Source organism: Mauremys reevesii, linkage group 27 (assembly GCF_016161935.1).
Source record: "Mauremys reevesii isolate NIE-2019 linkage group 27, ASM1616193v1, whole genome shotgun sequence".
Taxonomy (NCBI): domain Eukaryota; kingdom Metazoa; phylum Chordata; order Testudines; family Geoemydidae; genus Mauremys; species Mauremys reevesii.
Window position 1 is genome coordinate 1,476,980 of NC_052649.1, and position 18,517 is coordinate 1,495,496.

The 18,517-nt window shown below is 42.9% G+C and overlaps 1 protein-coding gene across 3 annotated transcripts in view; it reads left to right on the forward strand.

The window, feature by feature from the left end:
• MAP3K3 (mitogen-activated protein kinase kinase kinase 3) overlaps window positions 1-18,517 on the forward strand; it is a 52,797-nt gene that overhangs the window by 15,323 nt on the left and 18,957 nt on the right. For 2 of the 3 annotated variants that reach the window (XM_039516745.1, XM_039516744.1), the window contains exons 5-10: window positions 5,615-5,714; window positions 5,911-6,024; window positions 11,049-11,169; window positions 15,247-15,380; window positions 16,963-17,036; window positions 18,225-18,292. In XM_039516745.1, the coding sequence (XP_039372679.1) occupies window positions 5,615-5,714; window positions 5,911-6,024; window positions 11,049-11,169; window positions 15,247-15,380; window positions 16,963-17,036; window positions 18,225-18,292 (611 nt within the window). Of the gene's footprint in view, window positions 1-426; window positions 531-5,614; window positions 5,715-5,910; window positions 6,025-11,048; window positions 11,170-15,246; window positions 15,381-16,962; window positions 17,037-18,224; window positions 18,293-18,517 lie in introns of all 3 variants that reach the window. The other variant, XM_039516746.1, reaches the window with a different exon arrangement.

Below are 18,517 nucleotides of genomic sequence, written 5' to 3' on the forward strand. Positions count from 1 at the left end.
CTAGTTGAACTTGTCTGTGTATATTCTAGATTCACCCTCTCCTAGTTTGTTTTGGTCATAATTGAATTAACCTCTAAACATGGTTTTCAATCTGTGAATCCTGCATAAAAACGTGTTAATAAAATCTTAAGGTGGATGCTTCACTGAGGTGCTGCTGGGCATCCCTGTGCTGGGACTGACAAGTGGGGTTGTACAGTCATTCAGCTTTAAAAATGGAGAGGAACTCTCCTCTCCTAGGCTCTGATTCAGTAAGATACTTAAATACATGCGTAGTCCCACTGAAACCAATAGGATTGTTTATGCCCTTAATTACACATGTTTTGAAGTACCTAACTGAATTGGGGCCTTGTGATGTGCTGTGATTTATATAACCACTGTTAAAAGAAAATGGAGATTGCATGCATCACCCTTGTCTGTAACCCCCAGCACTCTTACTTTGCTGAAGTGGCTTGCCTTTGGAAATAATAAAGAAGCAAAGGAATTCCACATAAGTGACTTTCTTCAGTCATGGTCTTGCAACCTTTATTCATGTAAGTAGGTTGGTCTCATGAACTTCAGTGGGGCCTTTGAGTCAGTAAAGATGACTTAAGTAAAGGTTGGAGACTGAGTTCTTTGTATGTAGCAATATTTTGGAGGAGAACTCTCAAACCTCCTTCAGGATTCTGATTAAGAAAGTTAGTTTTCATGGGGATGTCATTACTCACATTATTGGACCCTTTAGATTTCTCTAGAAAAATCATTCTTATGATGTCAAGTTAAAAAGTTATTGCACTATAGTAAAACTAAAAACTTAATCTGATGTATTCTTTAAATATATATTTGAACTTCTTTTTAAAAATTGGCTAGCTGTTTATAGTTTCAGGTTTCATACCTGCCTGGAGTTTCCCTGCTGAATTTTATGGCTGTGCAGTTATTTTTCTATTTTTAACATTTTTTCTCTTCCCTGTTGCTGCATGAAAGACTCACACAAAAAGAAACGGACTATTCAGGACAAACAGTGAAATTGGCTATACCCAAATTACTGTCCATTGCACAAAAGAAACTTAAAATAGAGCTTTTTCTCTATTCTTTTAGTTCTAGTCAGTTTACATATTAATTATAGTAACAAGAAAAAAATAAGCCATTCTAGCCTGAAGTGACTTCCAGTTGGCAGTCTCTTTATTTTTCATTTGTTTGTGTTACTACTTGTTTTACTTAGCTCAGGATAGTGAAACTAGCTTGGTCAGTTTCATTTTTTTTCCAGTACTTCACTTTCTGATGTCCTTGCATTATTACTGCATAGCAGTTTTGAGAGTGGTAGACACTGTAGGGGAAAGACTCTTTACTTACAAGTATTCTGCTGTTTTCCACTCACTCTGACGTGAGCCCTGCTTCTACAGGTCTCATGAAGTTAGGCTAAGACTTGACAGAACAGTTGCTCTGTCTCTGACACTTAAATGGCTGCACTTAAACCCTCTCTTTCCCTGCTTCCACAAGCCATTGGATCATATCACTCACAAAATTCACTGTCTGTAGGAATTCAGGCATACAACACATTAATCTTTTTGGTACACCAAGAGAAAATCCAAAAGTAGTCATAGTCATGATCTACTGCATTCCTAATAGAGCGCTGACATGAGTTGGCTTCGAATGTCACATAGGAATGCTGTGGAGTACAACAGAGCCACTGTCTGACATGCCACAATATTTTGCGATATACAGTGTTGTGACAAGGTAACTTCGGAAGTGGAACCTCATCAACAGTGCTATTGTCTCTCACATCTCCTTCCCAAGTGCTTGTATTTAAGGTGGCACAGCGCTCAGGGAAGTAGAAAGTGGGTTTTTTTAAGTAACATTGAAATGAAAAGCTTGATTGTGTGTTAGTCTAATTATGCAGTTACGCTTGCCCTAATTCCCCATTCCCAAAGTGGCATGCAGTTACAGACAGCAGGCTTGCACTGAGAATGTAAGTGTGTGTGTTTCGTTTCAGAGAAGCTGCCAGATCTAACCACAAATATTTAAGGTGGTCAGGCAGGAATGGACTCCTTAAACCCTGAACTCCATGATTTTGTGTTAGTTTAAAAACTGTGCGCTTCTCTAATAGAGCTGTTTTCGGGTGCCACAAATCTTGTGTGTTTTTTCGTGCAGTGTGTGTAGAATAGAAGCCTTTATAAGGGGCTTCACTGCAGCTGGGAGCCAAGTTACATTTGCCCAGTGCCAAAGTACTATAATTTCCATGGATTGGTTTCTTGGTAATATGCAGAAAATGTTATTGTGGGCTGCCTTTTTTAACAAGGACTATTTCTAAATAGCTGGATGTTGTAGGTCTAGTAGCAAGAGGCTGAGGAAGCAGACTGAAGTTAGGAATTATTAAAACCAAACCTCTATATACTTAAAGAGTATCTAGTGGTGGTGAAATCTGCTGGATTGACAGTGTTGGAGACGAGTATCATAGGGCAAGTAAGCACAAGCAGTGCACGCTGGAACTTCCCAAGCAACATATCTCTACCCTCATCTGAAGGGATTGCCTCTAGGGATAGGACAGGAGCTGAGTGGCCTATTCAGTACTCTCCCTTGAAGGCTGACGGCAGGGTTGCCAATTAGTGCTAATAGTTGTGGTGGTTGTGATGTGGACTTCCATCCACTAGGAGCTACATTACCTTGCTTCATGTAGCAGCAGGAAGCTGGAGCAGCCGTCAGATTTGTATTAGAGTAACTCTCAGAACATGCTGGGTGCTGTCCAGACACATACAAGAGAACCTGCACCTAGGAGCAAACCACCTAAACAAAGGGTAGGGGGAAGGGCTACAACATACAAGCCAAGCGCTAAGGGCCTGGCTTTACCGCTATGTTTGTTTATGGAGGAGGACCCTAGTGGGTTTGGGGCAGTGGTTCTCAATCTGCGGCCCATAGGCCACTTGTGGCCCATCAGCACATAGCTGATCAGCTGACATCCTCAGGGCCAGACAGGTAGTATTGGATGCAGCCCACAATGGTAAATAGGTTGAGAACCATTGTTTTGGGGAAACAAAGGAGTGTGGAGAGTGGTGAACGGAAGGAAAGGGAATAGAAAAGCTGGAGAGGAGTCTGGTGGGAGGGGTAGCAAGGCCCAGAAGCAGACGTAAGTGGAGAGGCAGGGGCAAACATACGGCCTGGCCCATGTGGAATGGAGAGGGCAGGCTGCAGGGGATCCAGCATCCCTGATGGATTCTCCATGGACTGGTTGGGTAGAGAGAAGGGCTGGTTAATTTGTACTCTTGCCAGTTGAGCTCTCCAGTTCATTCCCCACCACAGGTATGTCTTTAACCCTTCTTGTGCTGAATGACTCCTAAGTTATGTCTGGGAAACACATTTTCCTGATGTGTGCTAACATTGCATTCAAATGGGTTGATGATCTGTTGACACATGAATGTCCTGAGAGTGCCAGCGAAGGGGTTAAATGTTTTAAGGTAGCTGAGAGAGCTGTTCTTTAGGCCTTCACTTCACAGGCACAGTTGCTTAGTGTTGATGTAAATAGAGCTAGAGTTCTGATGTAGCACAGAGCTTCATAACACTGATCCTTCCACTGGATAGAGGAAAAATAGTCCCCTAATGTAGTGTTGTCGGGGTATATGACTTGCTGAGTACTTGATAACTTTCAACAGCAAGAACATTCCAACAAAATAAACAGTTATAAGAATCAGTACTGAAGTTACCTATTACTTTGCTGCCTGAAACCTTTCTAGTTTCTATTCAAAGCAAGTGAAACAGTAATAAATACTCAACAAGGGAGGCTGTATTGCAGTCCTTGGAAGCATGACTATGCCACAGGGTCATGCAGTGTCCCCCACAAATAGCCACACCATTGATGGTTTTGGGTTGCTTCTGGCTGTTTACCTAGTTTTTGGTTTTAAAATTCCTTTTCAATTGAGACTGAGGGGGCAATGGCTGAATGGTGTAACTAGGATCTCGGTATGGCAAGAGGGTTGTGCTTAGGGAAAACTAAGCAGATTATCAGTGTTTCAGGAATGGCTGTATTTTGATGAATACCCATTGTGATGGGGCATCTGCCCCTCACTGGCAGAATAGGGGTTAAAAGCAGCCCTAGGGAGGCTGTGCTGGAGGCAGCCAATTAGAAAGGGGCTGAGAGGAGTAGCCAGTCATGGACAGCAGGTTCATATAAGAAGGGCTGCAAGGAAGAACAGAGTTCAGTAATTGACTGGAGCTCAAGGGGATAAAACCAGGATCCTAGCAGGAGGAAGGCACACCAGCACCTGGGGGTAGAGCAGGTGCTGGTGTGCCTTGTCATTTGTGTAGGTTACTGACAGGCAAAAACTAGTTTGGTACTGGCCTCTTAATGTCCATGTTGATAGAGCAGTCCAAAGGCATGTTACCTATAGGTACACAAGGAAAGTGGTGGTGGTGCTCCTTTTAAATGTTTCTTATTTATATTGGCTCTTGGGAGATTTGAGAGGGTGTTTTCAATGTGTGGAGTATGAGTCTGTCATATCTTTTACAGTATTTTGTTTGGAACATAGGAGTATAAAATTTCCCATGCCAGTTCAGAGGTAACTGAACAAAATCCCGCCATGTACCTGGCCAGTTGTGTAATATTTGACACCGTGAAATGAGGGGTGTCCTTCCTGTCCAGTGTGGTTGGCCACCTTTAAGCTTTGAAGTATCATGCTTGTTTAGCACAAAACTGCAAATGTTTTTGTTCTTTCTATACACCTTCCAGCACAATCCTGGTCCATGATGAGGGCTCCTAGGCACTACAACAATACTAATAATAATGGTCAACATTGTCCAGCCTCAGTTAAATCCAGCTATATTCATTGACAAAAACTTTGAGTATTGCAAGTGTTTGAATAGCAGCAGCAGACTGCACAGCAGTTGCTGATGCTGCAATTCAAGATCTTGGGACTTGGATGCTCAAGGATCGCCAAAGCAGGGTGAACACTGCAAAGCAATTTCTGTGAATCTGGGTTTTTCACTTGAATCAAGTGTGCTTGTGCCCTTCTCTGTTAGAGGCAAGAAAACACTTCTAGGTAACAAGTTTACTTGTGGGAATGTTTGTGGAAATGGCTAATTTTAAGCAAATATTGGAAAATATTATCAGGAAGTAGGTCTTAAATTCATAAACTTGAGTATTTGCACCAGACACTAAGTCATTTCACTTTTAGCCTCAATCTTGGCCTCCAGCAGGACTTGAACTTGTGACCTTCAGAACCAAATGTGAGTCTCTACTTCTTGAGCTAAGGAGATAACTCATTTAGCTGGCAGCTTTAGTAGACTCATCCTCTTACCTGGAACCAGCCTGTAGAGGGAGATACTTCACCAGTATAAGTTACATATTTATCTAATCAGGGAACAGAAACATGTTGTGTCCTGTCAAACAGCTCTAACTTGTAATATGTACTCTGAATGAACTGCTTGCAAGCGAGCTATGAGCCAAGAATCCCTTGCAAAAACACTTACATGAATTTAACTAACAAATTTGAGAAAATCACTCCCTGTTAAGGATAATTTGTGACAGAAAAGTGCAACATTTTAATGAATTAATGTTTTGGAATCGTTCACTCGGTTCTGACCATATCAGTTAGCCAGTGAATCTTTTCTGCTTGGACAATCAGCGACTGTCTTTTTTGCCCTCCAGAATTATTCCATTTGTCCGACCTGTGCGATATGAAGATGTACAGCAGAAAGTGAAAACAGCCTTTGGCCAACCACTGGATCTCCACTACATGAACAATGAGGTACAGACACTTTCCAGGCAGTGTGAAAAGTACACAGGGGCTTCTCTAGAGACTCAGTTTGAATTTGCAGTTGCATCTGAAATTAGCAGTTACTGCACAAGTTAGCTCCAGGGGGGAAATGTCACTATTAGCAAAAATCACACTAATTTCTAACAGTTTGCTTTGGAGACATTAACATCTTACTTTCTTTTTGCAGTTATCTATTCCCTTGAAAAATCAAGATGACCTGGATAAAGCGGTAGATATCTTGGACCGAAGCTCAAATGTGAAAAGCCTTAGAATATTACTGCTGTCCCAGGACAGAAACCATGTAGGTAACCAATTTTGTGACACTGCAACTAAGTGAAATGCTTGAGATTTTTCACCTTGAGATCCTTATGTCCCCTAGTTAAAGAGCCTTGCACTGCAGTGGTACTCCAGTAAGAGAAGCAATATAAAGTAGTAAGACTGCTATGCTCCACATTCAAATAACTTCTTTGCTTGGACTTTACTAGTAAGTATTGGCTTAATTTTTTTCCTGCTTCAGCAGACTTTTAAGAATTAAAATTAGTATAAATAGCGCCTCAGAAGCATCCCCTGGTAAACTAGACCAGGTGATCTTAGTGGATTTGGTGCATAGGGAGTTGATTTTGATTAGATAGCACATACTGTGTGAATTTTATAACTTAATATTTGTTTGGCTGGGTTTTTGACAGTATTTTGATTAGAGCAGGCGGTGTCCCTATAACAACAAAGTGGGGCACTTGCTAGTAGAGTGTTTGGAGGAAACCAAGTACAACATATGGGACACTTTGCCTGTGTGCCCAGAGAGCAGAAGGCCCTGCCCTTGTAAACTCCTTAAAGGTCAAAACTTGATTTTACCTCGCCATTCCAGAAAGCAAGCCTTATTTTTGAAGGTATAATATTAGCACTTCTTGGGGGAGTGGATGCCTCATGATGTTGCCTAATGAGCTACAGAGCCTTTCAGCTTGTAGGTCACTAGTTTGAATCCAGCCTCATTCATCAGGAAGCTGCTCCCATCTTCTGCCTGTATTAGATGAGCTTGAAGGGTCTCAATTCCAGCTCCCACATCAGAAACTTGTGCTTTGCACTGAGACACCATGAAAACCCGTGTTCCATCGGGAGAGTTTTCCCCCAAAGCGCTCCATGTTAGGGCTAAGCCATACTGGCAGGACAGAGGCTTGTACTGCTTGCTGCTATAGGAAAACAGAGGATACAGTGAGTCAACAGCCCTAGTGAATTATTTCCATCAGCATTAGATCCGCACAACTTTTTTAAAGCTAAAGTTTATGGTCAAATGCAAATAGCTAATAACGTGCAGAGAATGGTACATGGAGCTGCACAAAAAGTTACTCTAAATATAGCTGCTATCAAATCCTGAAAGTTCATTTCTATTAAATTCTGTAGGACTTCTCCATAAGGATGAGTGCTCAGCACACCTGTAATTCTTGGAGAGGTCAGATTTAAGGACTTAAAGGTACTTCAGCATCTCTCAAACATCACCGTCCACGTTAGATAAAAATACAATAACCTTCAGATATGGTTAACAGCACCACTGTGCGATCAGGAGATATCCTGTAAAAGAGCCTTACGTTTTTGGCATTGCAGAAGAAACAATCATGTTTTTACTGCCCTCCGTTAACTTGAATGTTTTCGGGCTACTACTAGGTGTAAGAGATTATCCAAACTTTACACAAGCCACCAGTGACCACCTGCAGTAATTTCTCTTCCCCTCACCAACCATTAGTCAGTGCTGTGATGCTGTCCTCTATTAGTTGTTTTTTCCTCTTCTGCTGGAAGCAGAAGCAAATTGTTGCACAGCAAGGGCTTCAGCAAGTGCCACTACTTCCCCTCTCCTCTGACTTCCTCTTCAGCTCCAAGCTGCTTGACAAGAGAGTCCTGCATGTGATAAAGCAAAAGCCCATGAGCCTGAAGGAGGCTTCTTGGCTGCATGATCTCATCTGAGCGAGGCAGCGGGAAGCATTTTTTCCTGAAGTACAGGATGCAGATTTTGTTTTGGTTGGGTTCTTTTCTTCTTTTGGGATGGAAAGGTGCTGCAGTGACTTTGGCACAAATATGTGTGTAAAACTAACCTAGTTTTTCTGCACTAGCTGTGACTTTACTGGTGAGAGACTGAGTTTGACAGTACTTGTATTCATTTAATATTGTGCCTCTTGCCAGGGCAGCTATGCACCTTATCCTTTTAAAAATAAACTCTGCCTTTGATCCTTTCTACCAGTACAGATGCTGATGGCAGGAACTGCAGTAGCCAATCACCTGAGCTTGTAGAGAAGATTTAGTGGGGCTAGATCCTCATTGGATTTTGGTGTAACACCGTTGACCTCAGTGGAGTTACAATATAGAATAGCTGAGGATCTGGTCCATAGAAAAAAAACTCAAAAAATTGAGAGATAAAGAGAACTTGAGACACTGTAACAGCTACCCCCACTCCAGTCCCTGCCTCAAAAGTGTTGTGCCTTGGTGGGAAAAAATGAACTTAACTAGTCTTTCATTGTACCCTGCTGTTAACCAAGCTCTGGCTTTGGTGTGCCACCAGGGAATCCAGCCCTACAGGCGAGGGCTCTCAACAGAAAATGTCCTGCAGAGTTAGTAAGGCTGGCCTAACCAATCTCAGCTGTTGTTGCAGCTATCGGTGGGAAGGCAGTGTCTGAGAGAATTTGATTTGTATCTTGCCAGCAATTAGTGATTTGCGGTTTCTGGTCCGCTGCAGGGAAGGGCAGAGTGAAGAGGAGAGCTGTTGGGTGTTTAAATAAAAGGTATCTACCCAATTTGTTGTAAACATCTGTCTTAGAGAATCCTGTGGTAGGCTGAAGGACTAGATCCTTATCTACCAGGTTAGATGAACAATATCCCAAACCTTCATTAAAATACAGAGCCTCCCTTTGTCACTGGAAGAATTAGTGTTGGTAATTTATCTCTAGTTGCTTAGGCACCTTTATGAAGCAGTCAGAGGACAGTGGATTACAGCATCAGTGTTAGCTTAACTGCAACCACAACTAGCATCTGTTTACTACTTTAGCCTCCCTTCCATAGAAAACACCTTCACAAGATCTGAGAAAACTGGCTTTGTCTGTATCTAACTACAGTCAGGTGTGTTGATGGCATTCTTAGTAGGGCTGTCTGTTCCTGTTGAAGATTCATCCATGCCCTTCTGCCCCCAAAGACAGTGCTCTCCATATTCCTTTAATAGTTGGGTAGATACATGGTGGGATTGGCCTAACTCTGCTCCCATTGAAATAATGTGTTTTACCATTATTTCAATGGAAGCAGAGTTAGGCCAACACTGAGTGCTTTTGGAAATCCTATTCATGGTGTCTAGCAGGGCTCTGTATCACCTCAGTTCTCCTGCATGTGTCCTTCAGACCCTGTGAGGCTCTGTTCAGCTGCACCACCTTAGGATCTGAAAAAAACTGATTTGGGGGTAAGCTTAGTTCCCACTTTCTTTTTTTTACCTTAAAATCAAGCCATTATTTTTTAATATTTTGCATGCTGTGTATAGTAATATAAGGTGCAGTGGTTGGGTAGTTAAGGCACTTGACTACAATCCTGAAGGTCGTGGGTTCCAGTGTCAAACTGACCTCCCCTTCACCCAGCTGCAAAATGGGTATGTAATCTGTTGGGTTAGGGTAGTCAAAGGTGGTCAGATGTGATGTTGGCCTCATCACCCTTTGTGTACCATTGGCTGTGAAACAGGCATGCCTTAACTCTGTCAGCCCAATAAGCCATTGGCTCAGGGACTTTGATTTTGTATAGTAATATCGTCAGATTTTATATACCAGTTACACACCACAACATTCATAGTCTTCTAATGTAAAATGAAGCACTCAAAAGGTTGCCTGTGAAAATGTAATTCATCTTCCTTGTGCATATGCAGTACGAAACTATCTTTAATTACATGGTCACATACTGTTTTTTCCCTGCTTCATTCAGAGGTTAGAAGGTTGTTCATAGGACCCCTTCCTCATTTGTTGCAGAATTTGGAAGGTTTATATGAGGCAGGGGATTGCAGGAAGAGAAAGAATGGTCTCAGGTTTAAGAAAGTTGAATGTTACCTTGGAGAACTGGATTCAATCCCTGCCTCTCCAGAAAAATTCCTGTATGATGCTAAGCAAGGCATTTTAACCCAACTTCTCCTAGGTGATCATTTTCTGGTTGCCCAACTTCAGACCCTGGGATCTAATCACCAGAAGTACTGATCATACTCAGCTGCAACCAAAGGCAACAGACATGTAAATTACTATGTAATGCTAAATACTCTGAAAAATCAGGTCCTAGGAGTCTCAAAATGAGCACCCAAAATTAGTGAACAATTTTTACCTTAATTTTTTTGTGCCTTGATTTCCCATTGATAAAACATGAATAATCCTCCAACTTCACATTGGTGATGTGAAAATAAGATAATATTTTTGAAGTACTCAGATACTATAGTAATAAGCACCATAGAAAAGACCACAAGGAAATTAAAATTCTGCCCTCAGAGCATCATCTGAATAGTGTGCTATAATAAGGCTTGAAGTGACACCACTGAACAGGGAGGATAAAACAAAATATTGAATAGTTACTCCATCTATTCCTTGACTCACTTAGAGATCCTGAGGAAATATGATCATGTAATTAAAGACCGTCATAGTTCATACGTGCAGGGGGGATGGATTAAGGTTGCCCAGGCAATCTTAATTCTGAGATTTCCTAATTTGTGTGTTTGTGTAATTTTAATGTAGATTGTGTGCAATTCCCTAGCTTGTTAAAAAACAGAAAAAACAAATTCCATCATGTGGAATCACATTGACACCCACGTGGCTTGTGAGCAGGATTGGAACCTTTAAATCCGTAACTCAGTCTCTGGCACTTGAGTTGATGGAGTAAACTGATAACAGTAGTAGGTTGTCATCCTCTGTAGTTACTAGAGGAGGACAAAACATAGTTTAAGGGATCTCCAGGTCATCCAGTCTCACCTGTATATTAAACCCCACCCAGCCACCCCCACACCAAGCTCATCAACCAGAACTAGATCAACATACACTTTGCCAGTGGGTTTCAGACACTTGATGACACCAAAGGAATGGTGAGCCTTGGGTTCCATTCCAGATTGTGAAGAGGAGTGTTCTCTAGTTGTCAGAACCTTCTCCACCTGTTTCGTCCTGTAATCGGGAACCTTGCCTTGCTGCTATCTGTATTGTTCCTGCTCTCTGCATGAAAAGGACTTCAGTCTTCAGGGCTGTCATTCATGCACCTTCTTGTTAGCAGTAAAATTCATATTTTGGAAAATGTGTCCGGGCTGCTCAATTTCTGCTTTCTTTCCTCTCCCAACAGACTAGTTCTTCACCACATTCGGGGCTGCCAAAACAAGTCAGGATCAAAACTTCCCAATCTATGGGGGATGTGAACACAGCCTACCAGCCACCAGAGCCCAGAAGTAGGCTCCTGTCTGTCAGTGAGTATTTCTCACCACTTCCCAACCATCTTTGTATTCTTAGCCATGTGTATCCATTAAGCATTAGTGTTCATGCTGTCAGAGGAGACAGTTCTGAGAAATCTGTTGACTAATTGTAGGAATATTCCTAGGACAAAAGTATCAGAGGTGTAGCCATGTTAGTCTGGATCTGTAAAAGCAGCAAAGAGTCCTGTGGCACCTTATAGACTAACAGACGTATTGGAGCATGAGCTTTCATGGGTGAATATTCACCCACGAAAGCTCATGCTTTAATACGTCTGTTAGTCTATAAGGTGTCACAGGACTCTTTACTGCTCCTAGGACAAAATAATTCCTTATCAAAAGCCCTTTATAGGTTTGTGATAGAATAGTAAGGAATATTGATGTAATCTTTTGAACAGCTAAAGAGTTACTACTAGGTGGGATGTCCCAGAAATTCACTGAGATTAGAGGTTTGGAAAGGCCATAATTAGTCCATTAAACTTTTTTTATTTAGACTGGCATTTAAGTCCACAAAACTACAATGAATTAAATCTTGGGTTCTGGCATCCATCAGCCACCCTGATTAAAGCTTTACTAGGAATATGGGAGTTGCCATAGCAGATCAGACCAGAGTCCTGCATATTCTGATATCTCTCATAGTGGCTAGTATCAGATGATCAAACCAAGGGTGAATACAGTAGGTAGCTGGGGCCTGCCCCATTCAGAATAATAAGAAAATCAGAGTAAATGTACCTTCCTTTCATTTCTCGAGCTATTCACAGCTGCTATTCTAATTAATTCATGTTCCAGTTGAAAGATCGTTTCAGGGCTGCTGACTGTAACAGAGATGCACTTTTCAGTAATGAGTTCCAAAGCAGCTACGTTTCATTCAGCAGTAGGACAGCCACAACAGAGCACTGAAGGTCACTTCCATAATGAAACCCTAATTCTTGTGAGCTGCTGAGTATCAACTCCCATTCATTTCATGTGAAGTTCTGGGTGCTGAGTACTTCCCAGGAAGCTCTTGCTGTGCCAGGTCCTTAGCTGCACACACATTCATTAAGGCAAGTTATAGTGCCCTATTTAATTTGTTGACCTAAAGCTACCATGAATGCATACATTTATCCTTGACCCCTGCTTGCAGTGGCTTTGACTAGTTTGAGCTGCTTATCTGTAACGTTCCCTTGCATAATTGTAAAGTATTTTTGAGATCTGTGGGTGAGAAGTGCTAAGAGCTGTTACTGTTATTAAAGGCTGTAAACTTTTAATGTGAAAAAGGAAAAAACAGACTCTGAGACACCCCTTGAAAGCTGTTTGGACAGAAATGCCATCCGCAAATGTGACTTACCAATAAGCTTCTTTTGTGTGTGAAATCTTGATGTGTAATTATGGAATCATAAAAATGTAGGGCTAGAAGCAACCTTGAGGTCATTTTAGTCCCTCCCACAGTATTAAGGCAGGACCAAGTATACCTTTCAGGGGTTCTCGCAACAAATTTTTTGGTGGCCTCAAAGTGTGGCCACCAACTCTTGCTGGTGGCCGGTATGACCATTTTTCTGAAAAACTTTGTTTTTCCTAAAGCTAATTAATATGCACATATACCTGTCCAAATCATTGTAATTTATTTATGATGGGTTTTTTTGCAGACTCAATAACAAGTGCTGCCAGACAGTGCTTACCATTTTCAGTTTTGTTTTTTGTTTTGTCTCTATTAGACAACTGTATAATAGTTGTCTCTATTCTTTACTGGACCTAAACAGAATAGAAACATAAATAAGGTGTTTTGCATGTTCTTGTCTTTTTGTTGTTCCTTTTGCTTTTTTGGTTTCTGTTTGTTTTTTAATAGAATTACTAGCTAGTAAGTCTGGGTCTGTGAAAAGTGATATTAACAAACATACAAATATCACTTTTCACAGACCCAGACTACTTAGCTAGCTGAGAGGCAGTGCAAAGTGATATCAACAAACACACAAATGTCACTTTTTACAGCAGACTTACTCAGCCCTGGCAAGCCATGGGACGAATTAGGTGGCAGGCAGGCACCTCATTTGTAGCCCCAAAAATAAACCTTGAGAAGCCTCCATTCCTGTCACTGATATGGTTGTACTCTAGCCTATAGATCAGTCTAGATCTCTGGAAGGTGGCTGCTTTCTCTCCCCTCCACCCCCGTTTTAATTTGGGATGAGGAATGTAACCCAGTTTCCTAGAGGATTTCAAGCTCTGCTTTTATGCCAGAAGTAGATGGGAGGCTAATACAGAGCAGTGTTCTGTTGTGATGGTTTAGATGTGCAGAGTACACCTGTGTGGATACCCATCATATAAAGCAGGCAGTCTGCCTGCTATGCAGTTGAGGTTTCTGAAGTAAAGATAAGTTTTATAAAAACAAAAAACAAAACTGAAAATGGTAAGCACTGTCTGGCAGCACTTCTGTTTTTTTCCACTCATTTCCCTTGATATACATTGATTTAGAACCAACTTCCTTTTCCTGCCCAGTGACGGTGACCTTTCCACAATAGCGGCTGGCCTGAAGCCAGTGGAACTTTGGGCTCCCTTCATCAAGCCATGGCATTGTATCAGAAAAAGTGAAAGTGTGCTCTCCTGACTCCGCCCAGCTATACCGCATGCGCTCCTGTTTATCTTGGTTCTGATTGGTTGCCAGTGTCATGTGACCCCCATGGGCTTTCTTAGAAAATCAGGCAGTAATTTTTTTAAAAAGCAGATATAAATTGTTTCACGTGTTTGGGCGCCCAGTGCATTCCAAGTTATCTCAGTGTGCACGTTGCCCTGATTTCAGTTTACTATCACAAGTGTAATAAACTGGGGGGGGGATTAGTAATAGCTGTATGAAATATTGTCTTTAGGAAAGCACTTGCCAACTTTCATGTGCCTGTTGTAGCAGCTGGGCCTATTGTATAGGTTAAAGACAGCGTCATATAAGCACACAAGTCTGGGAGTCGTATCTTCCCAGTTCTGCTGCTGACTCACTCTGCCACCTTGGGCAAGTCACCTTGGTCCTGATCTTTTTTTCTCAAGGTCCTGAGCACTCACACCTTGAGTCGGGGGAGCTGTAAGTGCTTAGCCTAGCTCTTCTGGTAATCAGGCTCTTACCTTAGCTTTGCCTGTCCCTCCCCCGGCCCCGTGAGTGTCAGTATCCTTATCCCTTTATGAAGCACTCTGGGAAGCACAGAAGGAAGAATGCTGGGGATTAGGCTATCCTCAGTAAACAGCGTATGCTCTGTGCCCACACACACACTCTAGTCAAGCAGATGCTTGACCAGAAACCTCTTACAGTAAGTACCACAGTGCCCTAAGTTCAAGTAAAATGTGATGTGCTCTTAATTTTTCCCTAGAAATCGTTCTCCTGTCCTCTAGTCATTGACTCATTCAGGTTGGTTGAGACTGAAGCATTAATATGTGCAGTGCAGTCTTCAAGCTATTTATGCAGTACCAATCTCACGTGGCAAGGAAGAGATTGCTGGGTGTACTTACTAATGCAAGCCAGCACTGCTGCAGGTCTCCCATAATGTGTATTTAATGAAACACTAAATGTTGGAATGGCTAGGCGTCGGTGATGCTGCTGCTCAAACTAGATGGTGCTGTATTTTGCATGTAGTAATTAATGGCTGTCCTGACAGGAGTATTTTGTGTAGGCAGAAGCTGATGAGGCAGCAAGGGGATAATGCTTCTATTATGTGGTCAGAGTAGCAAGGAGGCCCTCTGCCTTTGAGTGCTCATCACTCTCCTTCCAGCACTGAGATATTGGAGGCAGCACCTGGAGTGTCATGAGGTCTGTTTCAAAAAGAAGAGGACAGGACAGATAGCTGTGATCTGTTGAGGCTCAGGGGCTTCACAGGTGACACTTGTGTGGTATTTTAAACAGCAGTCCTTTTGTTTGTTGAATTATTCACTTGCTAGCAATGCAGCCATTGTATTGAGTAGCACTTATGAGCTAAGTCTCTGCACATACCTGTTACGATAGCTCCAGAATTGCTCTCACCATCGTGAATGTTTGAGAGCTCCAGAATTCAGGCTGTTCTTGAATTCTGTTTCACTAAGCATCTGGGTAATAAACCTCCCTCTGTGTCTGTGGTCCAGGTTCTCAGAACACAGGCCGAAGTTCACCTCCCCCTGGGTATGTTCCAGAGAGGCAACAACGAATTGCTCGCCAGGGGTCTTACACCAGCATAAACAGTGAAGGCGAGTTCATCCCAGAGACCAATGAACAGTGTGTGAGTATAAACGTGTGGGTGATGGGGAATAAATCCAGTAAGCACCAACACTGCTGGCAGTCTTCCCTGTGCCTGCCTTCATCCTAGAATATTCACCAGCAAACAGCTGCTGCTTGCTTGTTCAGTTAAACTATGCACCTATAAATGTTGTGTATGTACCACTCCAGTGCAGCCCTTGAAACCCTCTGCTATACTGCCAGGAGCAATCCCTAGGCATAGCCCGTGCAGGCTCGCCACCTATCAGTGAGCTCCTCTAGGTGTACCCTTGACACACATGCCCAGGGTCACCACCCCCTGGCTCTGTGATCTTTTCCTGTCTGAGCAGAGGCTGCAGAGACTCAAACACACCAGGAAGCAGGGCCACAGTGCATCTTGTGAGTGGAGAGGTCAGTTAGGGAACGGAATCTCTGCTGCTGCTGGAGTCAAATGGGGCCCACAGATGGGAGCTGGGAGGTGACACTCACATTGGCAAGGCTGGGGGGGTGGAACAGCTCTATACATTGTGAAGGCCGACTGATCTCCAGTATGATGTATATTTCCTTCCTTAAATATATAAACACAGACTGTATGACTCTAACCATATTGTGCATGTCAGAGCTCTCCATTATCTAAAATAACATGGTGGCTCCAAACTGCTGCAACCATAATCCCAGCAAGTCCTCCATGGGGGTGAAGATGGGGTGTACTTTCTAAATAGTTCCCCCCCCCCCTTTCTGGACTTACCCCAGTCACTGAGGGTTTGGCTACACTTGCAGCTGTACAGTGCTGGGAGTTAAAGCTGTCTTCGTACAGCTGTGTAGGGAAAGCGCTGCAGTGTGGCTACACTGACGGCTACCAGCATTGCAGTGTGGCCACATTTGCAGCATTTGCAGCATTTCCCAGCGTTCAAGTGGCTGCAACGTGCTTTTCAAAAGAGGGGGGTGGGGGAGAGAGAGAGAGAGAGAGAGTGGATTTTTGGAGCCGACACTGTCAGCTCCCTGCCTTGCAAATTCTGACCACTTCCCCCACCCTTCATTCACTCTTAAATGCAAATAGCCTTCAGACCAGATAAGCAACTGCTCCGAGGGACTCCCTTCCCACCCCCCGCCGTGGTGTTTCTCTTCTCAAGCAAACACTAGCTGTGGACATTCATCCCCCTGCCTGCCTCATTCACAGCAAACAGTAGCTGTGTTTGTTTTTTAGATAAGCAGCTCCGGGAGCCCCGAGTTCACAACAAAACAGAGAGCGGCATCATAACAAAACAAAGAGAGTTCTTTAGTTAAAAGCATTATGGGAAAATTCCGGAGGTCAGTCACAGCGTAGTAAGATTAATCACTGTTTACACTGGCACTCCAGCGCTGCAGCACCAGCGCTGCGGTCGTTATTCCCCAGGCCGAGGTGGAGTACAGCCAGCGCTGTATGTGCCTTGCCAGTGTGGATGGGGAGTAAGTTGCAGCGCTGTAAAGCCACTACCAGCGCTGCAACTCTCCAGTGTAGCCAAGGCCTCACTCTGGCAGTGGTGACCACTGCATCCTTCTCTGCAGCATCTTATGTGGTAACATCAACTCAGCTTACTATTGCAGTTTTATTACCTGTTTTACAGATGTTGGACCCTCTAAGCAGTGCTGAAAATTCCATATCAGGAAGCTGTCAGTCCTTGGACAGATCAGCAGACAGGTACAGACCGACTGATAAGAGGTCTTATGTGATCAAATTGTGATGAGGTTGTGTAAAGGTCAGTTTATTTTGCACTTTAAATTATTTTACTCAGAGACAATAGGATCGTAGTCCTACATAATTTCCCAATATACTTCTAGAGAGAATTAACTGCATTTTAAGATTATGGTTTTGCCAGAAAATAAAATAAACGAATCAAATGAGGCTTAAATACCTTGTTTGTTTAAAATACAGTATGCAGATTGTGGGGTTAGACTGTTGGAGAACATCTGGCTACAGGGTACTGAAATTTGACAAGACACTACTTTAAAAAAAAACCCACAAATTGTGATGTTACGGGACATATCATTACACTAGATCTGTGTGGTTTATAAAACGATGTAGCATTTATTCCAAAGGGAAATGGGGGATTTCTCTCCCTCCTCCTGGAGGAGTTCAGCTTCCTTCCCCTCTCTGCATGTTGCTAAATTCTGCCTTGCTGGCAATAGGGGGCTTGGCTGCTCCCTGCGGGGGTTGGCCAGGATCTAGGAAGGCTAAGAAAGAAATTTATTAGGGAATCTGAAAGGTGGGTCAGCCTCACTCCTTCTAAACCAATTTAGGAGAAATGGATGTGAGAAGCCTGGTTTTGCAGCCAAGACTAGATTTGTGAAACCACCCACCTTAACCTCTTGGGAGACCTTGACAAAGGTTTCCGCCACTGCTGCCAACGAAGGGACTATTCTTCAGCATGGTCACAGAATGCCATGTGTTGGGGAGGAGCAGGAGAGAGAGACTCAAAAGATGCTGTTAACCACGTTTGTATTGTGGCACGGTGGCTGCTTTTGGTCTCATAGAGAGAGAAGTGTATGTTGACCTGTATAGTAAGGGAAACCGTCAAACCAGTAACAGACTTTCTGTCCCAGAGAGCAAACAGTCTAGGCGCACAAGCTGGACCAGCAGGGGTGATGGCAGGGGAGATTGAACCTAGCTAACGGGTTTAGCCGGGTTTTAACTTGTAACTTTCATAGCATAAAAGCAGGAAATAAATTACTGCAGCATCAGTCGTATTGCTGTGTAGCATCTTGGCTTTCTGTTGCTTCTGGGGCAGAGGTTTTGAGACCTGCACTTATCCATCTGGAGCTGAATTAACTTGCAGTGTCCACTGCTGTAAATATCTGTCTGAAATGGCTTGTGATCTTTTTTAAATAGCCCTTCTTTTCGGAAATCACGGATGTCCAGAGCGCAAAGCTACCCCGACAACAGACAGGAATTCTCAGGTATATCAGCACCTCGTATAACAAGCATCCGTTATAGGTATCAATACAGGTTCTGACTTTAGTGTAGCTAATTTGTTATGTGCAGATATTAGTCTCTCTCCTTACATTTTCTGTGTTTTGGTGATTATCCCTCCTTGTTTGCTGGATACATCTAGAGAAATTTTCAATGAAAAGCTATGAATTTACTGCCTTTTCCTATGAAGCCTGCTGAAAGCGGAACGTGCT